The sequence below is a fragment of the Myotis nattereri genome (assembly GCF_964212035.1).
Source record: "Myotis nattereri genome assembly, chromosome: 3".
Lineage (NCBI taxonomy): Eukaryota > Metazoa > Chordata > Mammalia > Chiroptera > Vespertilionidae > Myotis > Myotis nattereri.
In genome coordinates this window covers 114026791-114041856 of record NC_138077.1, presented here as the reverse complement: position 1 = coordinate 114041856, position 15066 = coordinate 114026791, and the positions used below count along the sequence as shown (strand labels likewise).

At 37.0% G+C, this 15066-nt stretch overlaps 1 protein-coding gene across 1 annotated transcript in view; it reads right to left on the bottom strand.

Moving 5' to 3' along the window:
* ATR (ATR checkpoint kinase) overlaps nt 1–15066 on the bottom strand; it is a 199601-nt gene that overhangs the window by 82241 nt on the left and 102294 nt on the right. Inside the window, exons 22-24 of the mRNA XM_081086154.1 lie at nt 7402–7608; nt 6415–6528; nt 3642–3757 (exon numbers count right to left, since the gene is read on the bottom strand). Of these exons, the coding sequence (XP_080942280.1) occupies nt 3642–3757; nt 6415–6528; nt 7402–7608 (437 nt within the window). The remainder of the gene's footprint in view (nt 1–3641; nt 3758–6414; nt 6529–7401; nt 7609–15066) is intronic.

Genomic DNA, 15066 nt, shown 5'->3' with positions numbered 1-15066 from the left:
CAAGGAAGGGGAATCTGCAGATCTCTTCATAGCTCCTGCTGGGTAGCCTCATGCAGAGGCTAAATTAGCACCTCCTTAGATCCAAGAGCCAGTGTACCCAGTGGTCAGAGTGGGACCATCCAGATTACAACTCCTCAGATCCATAAGGGACACATTCAGGAGGCAAACTCAGTGAGCACCAAAGCCCCATTGAAGCAAGTCTTGCCTCAGAAGGATGTCTTCAGCACCGAAGTTCTCCCACCGTAGACACAGCTGATTCTCATACCCAATTGGCCTGGAGGTCAATTCCTCCCAGTGATACCTACAATAATCAAGGCTTAACTACAATAAGACTGTGCACAAAGGGGTGCACCAAGACTGTCCACCTCAGGTAATTGGGCAGGCTGAGCTACTGGGCCCTATAGGACACCTAGCACACAAAGCCACTCTACCAACACAGGGAAGCATTAAAAATGCGGAGACAAAGAAACAGGTCACAAATGACAGAAATGGAGAAAAGATAACTACTGGATATAGAGTTCAAAACCACGGTTATAAGGTTCCTCAAGAATTTTCTAGAAACCGCAGATAAATTTAGTGAGACCCTGGAGGATATGAAAAAAGACCAACTAGAAATTAAGCATACACTGACTGAAATAAAGAATAATATACAGAGATCCAACAGCAGACAAGAGAATCCCAAGAATCAAGTCAAAGATTTGAAATATGAAGAAGCAAAAAACACCCAACCGGAAAAGCAAAATGAAAAAAGAATCCAAAAATACAAAGATAGTGTAAGGAGCCTCTGGGACAGCGTCAAGGGTACCAACATCCGAATTATAGGGGTGCCAGAAGAAGAGAGAGAGCAAGATATTGAAAACCTATTTGAAGAAATCATGACAGAAAACTTCCCCTGCCTGGTGAAAGAAATAGACTTACAAGTCCAGGAAGCACAGAGAACCCCAAAAAAAAGGAATCCAAAGAGGACCACACCAAGACACATCATAATTAAAATGCCAAGAGCAAAAGACAAAGAGAGAATCTTAAAAGCAGCAAGAGAAAGAAAGGCAGTTAGTTACCTACAAGGGAGTACCCACATGACTGTCAGCTGATTTCTCAACAGAAACTATGCAGGTCAGAAGGGAGTGGCAAGAAATATTCAAAGTGATGAATAGCAAGAACCTACAACCAAGATTGCTTTACCCAGCAAAGCTATCATTTGGAATTGAAGGTCAGATAAAGAGCTTCACAGATAAGAAAAAGCTAAAGGAGTTCATCACAACCAAACCAGCATTATATGAAATGCTGAAAGGTATTCTTTAAGAAGAGGAAGAAAAAGGTAAAAATAAAAATTATGAACAGGAAATACATATCTATCAACAAGTGAATCTAAAAATCAAGTGAATAAATAATATGATGAACAGAGTAAACTGGTGAATATAATAGTACCAGGGGCATGGAAAGGGAGTGTACTGACAATTCTTGGGGGGAAAGGGGTGTGGGGGTCTAGGAAGAGACTGGACAAAAATCATACACCTATGGATGATTACAGTGGGAGGGGTAAGGGCAGAGGGTGTGGTGGGAACTGGGTGGAGGAGAGCTATGGGGGGAAAAAAGAGGAACAACTGTAATAATCTGAACAATAAAGATTTAATTAAAAAAATTTTTTAATAAATTGACAAAAATGAAAGACCTAAGGTAGAATGCCATCCATAATTACATTTATAAAAAAAAAAAAAAGAACGTCCAGGTCAACCAAAACAGTTTGAAGACCAACAATTGCAAACATTATTGGATGAAGATGCGTGTCAAACTCAAAAACAACTTGCAGAAAGATTAAAGGTTGCTCAGAAAACAATTTCTAATCCTTTACAAGCAACGGGAAAGATTTTAAAGGAAGGAAAATGGCTGCCACATCTACAAATGGAAAACCGAAAAGTCATAGGTAAAATGCTGATTCAATGGCACAAAAGAAAGTCTTTTTTGCATCAAATTGTGACTGGCGATGAAAAGTGGATTTATTTTGAGAATCCCAAATGCACAAAATCATGGGCGGATCCAGGTCAACCATCAACATCGACTGCAAGGCCAAATTGCTTCGAAAAGAAGACAGTGCTCTGCGTTTGGTGTGATCAGGAAGGTGTGGTGTATTATGAGCTTCTAAAACAAGGTGAAACAGTTAATACTGACCACTACCGGCAACAAATAATCAATTTGAACCACGCTTTGATCGTGAAACGACCAGAATGAGCCAGAAGACACGGCAAAGTAATTTTGCTTCATGATAACGCACCATCACACACTTCAAAACCAGTTAAAGACACGTTAAAAGATCTTGCCTGGGAAGTATTAACCCACCCACCGTATTCACCAGACCTTGCTCCTTCAGATTACCACTTGTTCCGATTGAGGGCACACACACTCTCTGAGCAGCACTTCAAAACGTACGAAGAAGTGGAAATTTGGTCTCTGAATGGTTTGCCTCAAAACAACAAAAGTTCTATTGGGACGTTACCCATAAATTACCTGAAAGATGGGGGAAATGTATAGCTAGTGATGGACATTACTTTGAATAAAGCACTTTTGATGTTTCTCTTGAAATTATCCTGTTTTCTTTGATTACAAAATCCGCATTATTAACCGGTACACCTGGTATACATATATGCATACAAGTTCATTGGTTGATCACTTCCATCCCTCCCCTGTCTTCCCTCTGAGGTTCAACATTCTGTCCATTGAATTTTTAGAGAGAGTGGAAGGTAGGGGAAGAGACAGAGAGATAGAAACATCGATGTGAGAGAAACACATCAACTGGTTGCCTCCTGCATGCACCCCAACCAGGATCAAGCTTGCATCCGAAGTATGTGCTCGTGACAGGAATTGAACCCAGAGCCCTTCATTCTGCAAGGTGGCACTCTATCCACTGAGCCAAAATGGCTAGAGCCATACTGTTCCCCTTTTAAGAGAATTTAAGATTGTAACTCTCAGATTTCCACACTTGTGCTTATCATGAAATGTATCTAACTAGATTAGGTCTCTGTTTCTTTTCTTTGAAAATAAATGTTGAGGTACATTTCAAATAATAATAGAAAAATATAACGAAATTTTAGCTATTTAAAATAGATCACCTCTGCTAAAAGTTATTCTTGTTAGCAAAACTAAGATTAAGACAGTAATGCTTATTAGAGTATACATATAATAAATTATATAAATAAGTATAATTTTTATTATAGCTTTAAAAAAGTAGAGGTAGAAAATGTCTTTATGAGGAGAAATTGGTTAGAATTGAAAATCTGTTACCTCTAATCGAGATTACCTTTAAACTCTTAAATTTCTATATTAATTACACCTAACAAAAACTTCAACTCATATTCAACTTATAGTAGATTCTTTCAAAGTACTGTGTTGGCTGAATTTTTAAAAAATCAATCCTTTTAGCTTCAATAAATATGCTAAATATTTAAAGTTACAGAATTTAACTAATGGGCAAACTGTACTTTCAATTTAACAAAATTATAAATAAACATAAATCACAGTGGAAAATACATATTAAAACATACTAAAAACAACAACTTTGAATGCCAAAATACTGTATCAAAAATAAAATTAACTTTAGCAGTTAGACACAATTTTACAAAAATAGTTTTAATGAGTCCACCAACCTAGTATTTAGATGGGGTTCCAATATTTCCCGAACATGCTCAGGAAATTTCCTCCACAATTGGTGACCAGGGCTGTCTGTCGGCATTTCTCTACAGTCATAAATCGAAAGTAACTCCTACAAATGCATATTTTACATTTTTAAATCTCTAGTAAAGATAGTAAACCTTTACATTCACTAACATTCCACATATGATAGTTATAAATAAACACAGAAAGATACACAGAATTATAAAATAGGGTTATGGACCTGCTTAGGACATTTATTTCAGTGCTTAGAACCATTTAGGTGACTTATTCAAGGTCACAAAGCTGTGGTAATATTTGAACATGAGGTTTATATTTTATATATAATATGTATTAAAATATAAAATTGAGAGGTATTTGGAAGAAAAATATCGAAATTTCCTATATTTGCAAAAGTATAATTCTTAGAATTTAACCATTTTTGAAATTTTTGCTTGTTATATATTTATTTATTTTTAATTTATCACCATTTCTGAATTTTAATGAAAGCAACTAATAATCCACAATTCAAAAATTCACAAAATATCTCAAATTCTAGATATAAAATATTGAGCTTAAAATTTTTAAAAAATAAGATGCAAATGTTAAAGATCAATTTACTATTCAAGCCCAGGAATTAAATGTTTATATTTTACCTTCCTAAAAATAAAATTATTGGGATTTTATACATGAATAAAAAAATCTTTTATCTCTAATATCAATCTTCAAAACTAGACAAATATGTTAGTGTTTTGTATCTTCCATCATATATCACTCTTTCTTTCAAACTCCATTAAAAATGACCATATGCATAGCTTTATCCTAATACTTACAAAATATAAGCATTATATAGCAAAATGTATTTTATATTTAGTATTTTTAAATTAAAATAAGGAAATATGTGAAAAGTCCAAATACAGAAATATCCCAAACTCACTTCCATTTAACTTTAAAGTGTTATAAAAATTTTATTTGAAGTCAGCTTTCTCTTATGTTTGGCAAAGTTGCTTTAGCTCACAGAAGCTCTCTTCATCAACCTTCAGTGACAGACTTACTAATTCCCTGACTTTTGGGTTTCAGGACCATTTACACTGAAAAATGCTAGCATACTTACAATTGCAGACCTTGCCTCATATTTCATTGAGAAAACAGAAGCAATCAGCAGAGACCTCTACAACTTCTATCTTCATATCTACTCAACTTGGCAATATCAGTATCACTGCCCACATGCTCTTTTTCTCTTGTTACTACAGATGGATTGTTTTTCTTGTTAATTAAGGTTACTTATCCCTTTCACTTCTACACTACGTTCCACATCTCTTTACCTACTTAAAATAGCATTACATTATCTCCTTCATCACTTTACTCCCTTCTGCTAAACTGTTCCCAAGCAACATATAAGCATTGTTATTTCCCCCACCTTTACTCATTCCCCAGCCACTCTCATTCTTCTACACTCAAGAGTTTCTGTAATTTCTATAATTCCCCTCTTCCCATATGTTCTTTAAAATACTCTAACAAGGCTTTCTATACTCCACTGAAACTGCTCTAATCAAGGTCATCAATGACATTTATGTTACGACAGCCAAGTCAATTGTCAATCCTGTAATCAGCATTTAATACAGTGAATCACTCCATACTTCTTGAAACACTTCTTTGTCTTCCAAAATACATTATTCTACCTTACTGGCAATTCCTTCTCAGTTTTAATTGTTCCCTCCTCTTCTCACTGACCTCTCATTGTCCAGATCTCAATTACTAGAACCGGTCTATCAATATTCCCTCTCTTGATCATCTCATCCAGAATGATAGTTTTAAGTACCATCTCTATAATAAAGCTCCAAATACTTATCTGTAACAGAGACCTCTCACCATGAATGCTAGACGTGCATATCTAACAAAACAAAAACCTTCTAATTGAAAAAAAAAAACATGAAAAAAGAAAGCCACACTGAAAAAGTATCTATTACATGTATGGTAGACAAAGGGTAAATTTACATTATATCCAAATAGGTCTTACATATCAATTAAAAATATACCAATTACCAAGAGAAAAATGGGAAAAGAGCTAGAGGAAATTCATAAAAAAGCAATAAACATATAAAAGATGTTATACCTCTCTCCTAATTAAATGGAAAGTAAAATAAAATGGTAGAATTTTTCATCTGTCACACTGGTAAAAATTTAAAATTTTGATAAAAAACATTTGTCAAGGGAACAGAAACCGGTGAAACTTTTTTTTAATAAAGCTCTGTACTTGCTCTGAGACATTTTAATTTCTGGGTATTTATATTATTAACATATTTACTCAAAGTGCTCAAAAATATAAGTATGTTCTCTAAATCATTTTTTGTAAAAGCAAAACATTAAACATAATCTAAATGTGTTAAATAAATTTCTTAAATAAACGTATATTCATAATGAATACTAAGTCATTGAAAAAAAAATGAACTGTACTGACATGGAAATTACCCAAGACAGACTGTTAAACACAAAAGTAAATAAAATTACAGAATATCGTAAGTAATATGATCTCCTTGTTTGGGGGAGAAAATATACATATTTATATAGCGAGATAATTTTTCAAAATACCTATAATAATCTGTTGAGAGGGTACACTTCTGTACTCTGAACTTTTTATTATGAACTTGTATTACTTTAATAACAAAAATATTAGTTAAAAAAATAAGAGTTTCCAAAGTACAGAATTACAAATTTCTTACTAATAGCCAGTAACATAAAGTCAGTAATGACTATATGCACTCTTACTTGAATGGCATAAGCAGCAGAATCTTGAGCTCGGCTATTATCTGCATATGCAAGGTAAGCCCTTGTCAGTTCCATCAATAATCCATAGGCAAAACTCGAATCTTCTACTCCAGTCTCAATAAAAACAAGAAAAAAATCAGATAGTTTGTATAAATTTTTCTAAACTGTATTATATCTTCCATGGTGAATTTAAATTAGAAAAGGAAAGACTAGTAAGGTAAACTAAGTTTGGTAGTAAGGCCAAAATATAATCTGTAGCGAAGACGTTAAATCTAAGGCGTTAAAGGCTATTTATAAGATATATTAGAATCATTCAACTTTTACATAACTCCAACAATTTGTGGGTTTTGTCTTTTTAACACTTAGAAAGAAAGTTGTAAATATGTCATTTCCTGGAAAAGCTCCAAAATATAATGTGCACCAATATGTTAAAAGTTCTGTTTAATTTCGTTTTATAGGATTTCGCAGTCATTTGAACTCAGAAACTTTTTTATACGCACACTCTTAGAACACTCTGGGAAATTAGTTTCCCATGGAAACACTCAGCAATAAGTGTAAAAATAGTAATATATACGTAATTAACACCGTGATGACCAATCACAATATAACTTGTGTCTGCACTTAGATTAATTTAAGAAATTTTAAGGTCTGAAAGCAATGTAGAGTTTTAAAATTACTGAAATTAATGTAAGTGCACATACAAGTTATCTCATGACTAGTCAGCAAGGTGCTAAGTTTTAAGTATTTGTCAAAAATAGATTAGGAAGTTTATTTAAAAGAACACAGCACACTAAACTGGGCTCAAACTTTACTTTTTTGGCTGAAGATCTTTACAATAGTATTAAGGAATAAAGTCAGAAGTTACCTAAATTGCCTAGTTTAGATCAAGTTAACTAAGAATAAACTGAATAGTTCTTTGTAAATGGAACATAGAAACCTCAATAGGGCAGAGAACTCTTCTTGTCATTACAAATTACCATTACTTACCACAAATGTAAAATCTTTTCCTTGGGTTTCAGATGTTGAAAAATCTAGTCGACCTGGATCTATTGCTCCCAACTCCCCTAAACATTCCCCACAGAGCAACCGAGCTTGAGAGTTTGCATCTTGGCAACCTTTCAAAAGCACTGTCACCAGCTGTGAGATAACAGGTTCCACTGTCTCACTATCTGTTGCATATTTTATTAGTTTTTCCTAAAATAAAAGGAGAAAGTTTACACATAGTCCTACAAACTAGTATATTTTCCTAACTAGAAAACTTTAAAAGATTAAGGAATATCTGACATAAAATTACAAAATTAAATTCTCATATCTGTAGTCTTTTAGGTAGTTTTTGATGAATTCACATAATATAGTTCACAATATGTTCCAAAGTATTAGAATCATTAAGTGTTTGAAAATTGTAATCATTAATCCATTAAACAGTTACTATTACTACATCAGTATAACTGAGTATTATTACATCAGCATAAAAAAATAACTAAGACAGTTCTTATCCGAAGTTCACAACCTAATGGGAAATAAACATGTAAACAAATACTTAAAATATCATATATGTACAATAACAAATATGTTTACAAGGTAAAGTAGTAATGAAGAAGAAGAAAAAGAACTCGGGATAGTCAACAGATATTTCAGCAAATAAATTAAGGAGGAAAAGCTATTAGTTAAAATCAGAAGACTGAAAAATATATAAAAAACTACTAGAGAAGGAAAAAAAGATAGGGGAAAGGGTTCTGTGAAAATGATCTTTTAAAAAGAGGTAGGAAGAAAAATTAAATATATGTTGGTTGAAATAATTCTTTTTCATCTACCTCTGTAGGATGCTGTAATTAAAAAAACGTTAAAAAGAGATTATTCTAAAGCCAGTTAAGGGTTAGATATTGTACTTGTGTGACCACTTTATTTTAATTTAATTTTATTTTTTTATTTTTTTTTTGTTGTGTGACCATTTTAGATACTTCATTTATATAATTTTCTTTCTAGCAAAAGTCAAGCATATATGAGCATCTCAAATTCTGTGTTAAAACTGATTCAAATTAGAGTAATATATTTCAAAAGAAAAAAGAAATTTTATCTCATCTAGAATCTTCAAAATGCAATCACTTAAATAACATTACAAGTTAATTCAGATATAAATACATAAAAACAGGAACCAATAATCAACAAATAGCTAATATAAAAATTAGATATTTATTCATTTATTAAAATTAGAAAACAGGAAAATAACACTTTAGTTGACAAAGATAAATGAAGTTCATATTCAAGATAAATTATGAAGAGAAACTAAGATGGCAGCATAGATAAACACCGGGAAATAGTCGCCTCCCACAACAATTGATAAATATCCCAAAGGACGGAGCAAACATCGTCCAGAACAACAGGAAGGCTGGCTGAGTGTAATTTCTACAACTAGAAGAAAAGAAAAGCACGCTGAGAGCCAGAGGAGCTGCGGAGGCTGAGTGCAGAGGTACGGCGGCGGCTCGCGCGCGCGGAAAGGGGGTGGCACCTGAGGACGTGGCTGTCTTTTTGAATCACAAGCTCCCAACTGCTCTGAACTCCGGTTCCGGGAAGTCTCTGGGGACCCAGGACTCATAGGGGAGAGGCTGCTCTGTCAGGCAGCAGCGGGCGAACTTGAGGGCGGATTTCCCTCAGAGGTGCTTGCAGCCATTACCGGGACACTGAGAAGCGCGACTCCGGGCGCGGAGAATCAGCCATAGCTTCTTTCTCTGCCCTTTTGACTCCCTGAGACCCCGCCCCATCCAGGCTGCAGCAGAGGCTTTTGCATGTGAATGTACCTAACTACAGCCCAGCCAAGCAGACCCGGAACTTCCAAGAGAAGGCCCAAGGCCCCGCAGCGGCTTGCATTGCTTCACAGCTGAACCTCTCCGTGGCTCCAGCTGTGTGGCCTCAGGCAGGGGCTGAATTAGCAGCTCCTTAGAACCAGGAGCCACTGTACCCAGTGGTCAGAGGGGGACCATTCTCCCACTTCAGACACAGCTGCTTCCCACAGCCAATTGGACTGGAGGTCAATTCCTCCCAGTGATCCTACAACAACCAAGGCACCAAGAGTGCACCAAGAGTGTCCACCCCAGGTAACTGGGGAGGCTGAGCCACTGGGCCCTACAGGACACCTGGCGCGCAGGCCACTCTATCAACACAGGGAAGCAGCCAAAATGCGGAGACAAAGAAACAGGTCACAATTGGCAGAAATGGAGGAGGCCAGACGACTGGATATAGAGTTCAAGGCCACGTTTATAAGGTTTGTCAAGAATTTTATGGAAACCGCCGATAAATTTAATGAATCCCTCAAGGAGTATAGTGAGACCATGGAGGACATGAAAAAGGACCAACTAGAAATTAAGCATACACTGACTGAAATAAAGAATAATTTACAGAGATCCAACAGCAGACAAGAGGATCCCAAGAATCAAGTCAAAGATTTGAAATACAAAGAAACAAAAAATACCCAACTGAAAAAGAAAAAAGAAAAGAGATTCAAAAAATATGAAGATAGTGTAAGGAACCTCTGGGACAACTTCAAGCGTACCAACATCAGAATTATAGGGGTACCAGAAGGAGAGAGAGGGCAAGATATTGAAAACCTTTTTGAAGAAATAATGACAGAAAACTTCCCCCACCTGGTGAAAGAAATGGACTTACAAGTCCAGGAAGCGCAGAGAACCCCAAACAAAAGGAATCCAAAGAGGACCACACCAAGACACATCATAATTAAAATGCCAAGAGCAAAAGATAAAGAGAGAATCTTAAAAGCAGCAAGAGAAAGACAGTCAGTTACCTACAAGGGAGTACCCATCCGACTGTCAGCTGATTTCTCAACAGAAACCATGCAGGCCAGAAGAGAGTGGCAAGAAATATTCAAAGAGATGAATAGCAAGAACCTGCAACCAAGATTACTTTATCCAGCAAAGCTATCATTCAGAATGGAAGGTCAGATAAAGAGCTTCACGGATAAGAAAAAGCTAAAGGAGTTCATCACCACCAAACCAGCATTATATGAAATGCTGAAAGGTATTCTTTAAGAAGAGGAAGAAGAAAAAGGAACTCTTACCATTTGCCACAGCATGGATGGAACTGGAGAGCGGATAAATACCACAAGATCTCACTTATTTGTGGAATATAATGAACAACATAAACTGATGAACAAGGACTGATCCAGAGACGGAGAGGCTTTGATTGGACTGTCGGGCCTTGGAGGGAAGGTAGGGGAGGGTGGGGGCAAGGGGAAGGATCAACCAAAGGACTTATATGCAAGCATATAGGCCTAACCAATGGACACGGACAACGGGGGGGTGAGGGGATGAGCGGGGGGGCGGGGGGGTAGAGGGTACACATATGTAATATCTTAATCAATAAAAAAATATATTAAAAAAAAGATAAATTATGAAACACTAAATAAAAGATGATTTAAATGATATATAATGAAATACTACTCAACCATAAAAAAAGATGAAGTACTGCCATTTGTGACAACATGGATGGATCCTGAGAATATCATGCTAAGCAAAATAAGTCAGATAGAAAGTCAAGAACCATATAATCTCACCCATATGTGGGATAAAAAAATGAAAACAACAGATGAACAAATGAGACAAACAAAAACTCATAGACTCAGACAACAATATAGTGGTTACCAAAGGGAAGGAGAGTGGGGATTAGTAAGGGGGAAAAGGGGGTCAAATATATGGTGATTGAAGGAGATTTAACTTTGAGTGATAAACACAAAGCAATATACAGACGATGTATTATAGAATTGTACACTTCAAACCTATATAACTTCAGTAACCATTGTAACCCCAATAAAATTAAAAATTATATATAGGTATATAAATATATATCTCCTAAGTCCTTAAAAATGTTTTTACCCTACTTCATACTAGGTTAGAAAAAAATGGGTTTTATTTTTCTGCAAAAAAATGTTGAATTCCAAAAGAATTTTTAAAATGAGTATACTAGTATGTGCAATGCATCTACTAATATTTAGACAAGCTTTTTAACATATGGATGCAATTGTGTAATTTTCCAAATGTTTAACAAGTCGTCAAAACAAATCCATGGGCACTCCAATTATTTGAAATGTCATTTTTATCATATCCTAAAAGTCCATATACACTTGGTTCTATTTCAGGACTTTCTATTCTTTCCTACTGATCTGTTTATTCATGTACCAGTATCATCCTATATAATAGAAGAGAAACATGTAAATTGACCATTCCTCCGCTACTCTCACCAGCCAATCAGGAGAGTATGCAAATTAACCCAACAAAGATGGCAGGTTAATTTGCATATGCAGGCGCCAAGCAGCTTGGGTCCCGGGAACATCCTTGGTACCCAGGCCACTCCTAGCCTGTAGGCCCACACATAGGCCCTGAGCAGCCGGGGTCCTAGAACGCCCCCAGCCACTCTGGGCCTACGGGCACAGGCGCCAAGTGGATGTTCCCGCCCCGTGTCTGCTTACGTGTGCACCAGCACCAAGCGGCGGTCCGGGTCCAATGCCTCCCCACAATAACAGGGCGAACAGGCCAGGCATTCCCGCGATCAATCGCAGGGTGAACAGGCCAGGCCAGGCCTCTCCGCAATCGATCGAGGGGCGAACAAGCCAGGCCAGGCCTCCCCGTGATCCCAGGCGAAGAAGCTGCTCTGCTGACCAGCCTGAGCTATGGACCTGTTTGGGTGAGTGGCATGGAGTCCAGGGCCTCTAGCTGCAGCCACGGGAAGTCTCCCTCTCCCCACAGTTAGGAGCACCAGCCCACGTCCACCCAGTGGCCTGGTCCTGACTTCGGGGTTGAGTTCCTGTAGGCTGGGGTTTGATCCCTAGGCATTAGCAGTAGGAGACCAGTGCCTTTGTTATTGATGTGTGTCCAGGATTTAATTGGACAATTGCCCAGCCGCCAGCTTAAAAAATCTTTTAGGAGGAGAATTCTGTCTGGGTTTCCTGAAATTCCCTCAGCCCCCCCACTACTCACACCTCTGTAAAGGCGCAGAACAAGTGAGGCCCCTTAAATAAAAATCAGAGGTCTCCAGCAACAGTGGGCCTCTCTCATCACAGTCATTTGGACTGGATGGCATTTGAGTATTTACCCAGGCACCATGACAGGGAACACACAAGCTCAAGTCATGATCTCTGCCCTTAAATAATTCACAATCTTATTAGAGCGAGTGGATGATAAAAGCGCAGTAATGACATCAGACTGTAAGGCAACAATACAGAGAGGAACAAAGGCAATTGCTAGGATGATTTTCCAACAATTAGTACAAAAGTATGTGCTGTGAATTAAATAAAAAAAATATGTGTGGAAGTAGCTGCTTCATGAGTATGGGATCCCTTCCTATTTTAAAGGAAACTGAGTTCCATGTGAACTGTGTAATATGCTATGATATCTGAGACACAGGACAAGGGAGGCCCTAAGGGTACTATGCTTTGATATTTGAGTCATTCTTTATTGTATAATGTTATTTATTTCTGCACGCCTCAGTGTTGTAATAGTTAAATTACTAGAATAATACATCTTGCTATAAAATATTACTAGAAGATCAAATGATCAGGTGACATTTATTGTAATTTTCAATAAATGAACACTATCTCTGGTATGCTAAAGTGATAGGTATTATAGAAATATTCAGATAAGGAGACCTACAGGCTTGATTACAAGTGAGGCTTACTATCACAACTCAAATTTATTGCTTAAAAAAAAAAAAAAAAGCAGGGAGCCAACTAGAAACTGAACCAAATATAAGCCCTTGAAAGGCAAATGTAAATTGGATAAGCTTTGCTATTACAAGAGCAAGAAGATAAAATTCAGATGCAAGAATGAGAAGCACATTGCATCCACTCTAAGTTGCTGTTAAAGAAAAAGAATGATATACTATGAAAATACTTAATACAGACTGTAATGAGATTTGTTCAAAGAGGATTTCCTAGTGTAGGTGGTATTTCAGTTAATTTTTTTAAATGTGAAGAGGTTAGCTAGATAAGAAAAAGGTGTAGTGGTCCCAAATTACAGAGGTTGCAGACGGAGCTGAGGGAACCCCCACCCCTGTGCACGAATTTCGTACTCCGGGCCTCTAGTCTTACATAATATAAGGGTAATATGCAAATAAACCAAACTACAGAATGACCAGAACGCCTGTGGCCCCTCGTTCCAGCCGGCCCTGCCACCCAGTGGGAACCCCAACCCTGATTGGAGACAGGCACACCAGAAAACAGCCCATGGGCCCTCACCCGGTGGGCCCCACCCCCAGCCCCAGTCAGCCTGCTCCCAATGGCCATCAGGGCGGGCCAGCTGGACCCCACTAATGCAAGAATCTATGCATGGGGCCTCTAGTTATATTATAATTATGGAGGTTACAGAGTATATTAACCCTTTTCGGTCCAACCTCCAGGCTGACTCGACAGACCAGGCACTAGGAGCAGGTCCAATGTCGAGCAATAAGAACATTAAAAAGTTCAACATTCAATCCTGTCAATTAATTTGGACCAGACTGTTTGAATTCCAAAAATAACATTGGACCACAAAAGGTTAATATCTGATAGGCTGCTGAACTCTCAAAGCTGTTCTTTATTTTTTTTTCCAGAGTTTTCCTAGCTATTTTTACATTTGTTTTTCCATATGAACATTAGTATAAACATTTCTAGTTGAAAAAAACAAACAACTTGGCATTTCTTTGGGATAGCATTCAGTAGAAAGTATTAAAATCTTTATAATATTGTGCATAACCATCCTGACTGCTATTCCTAAGTGGTTAGAGCATCAGAGCACGGACCGAAAGGTGGCAGGTTCAATTCCGATCAAAGGCATAGTCTTGGGATGTACATTCAATCCGTGACTCCAGTTGGTGCACATGTAGGAGGCAATCAATCGATTTCTCTCTCTCACATCAATGTTTCTTTTTCTCTCTTTCTCCTTCACTCTCTCTCTCCCTTCCTCTCTGTCTCACTCTCCCTGCTTCCTTCCTTCCAACCTCCCTAAAAATCAACGGGAAAAAATATCCTCAGGTGAGGATTAACCAAAAAATAAAAATAAATAAATAAAATAAATCTGCTACATTTTTGTGTTTTTAAGGGATATTTTAAAGTTTTCCTCTTATTGGCTTATATGTTTATTGGGAAGCTTATTTTCAAGTATATTATCTTTCTCAGTTACTACTATCAATTGGGTTTTCCAACAGTCTTCTATCCAGTTATTGCTTGTTATGATGATTGATTTTTATATCCTCCTACAAGACTGATTTAGTTTGTTGACTGAAATAGTGTTCATATAAATTCTCTACAGTTTTCAATGTATATTAGTATATCATCTGCAAATAGAGTTTTGCGTCTTTTCCAATTCATGTGCTTCTGATTGCTTTTCTCTTATCTAAATTCATTTCTAAATGTAAATGTTAAATATTAGTAGAGTCGCCCTGACCGGTTTGGCTCAGTGGATAGAGCGTCGGACTGCGGACTGAAAGGTCCCAGGTTTGATTCCGGCCACGGGCATGTAGCTTGGTCGCAGGCACATCCCCAGTAGGAGGTGTGCAAGAGGCAGCTAATCAATGTTTCTCACTCATCGATGTTTCTAACTCTCTATCCCTCTCTCTTCCTCTCTGTGAAAAATCAATAAAATATATTTTTTAAAAAATAAAAATAAA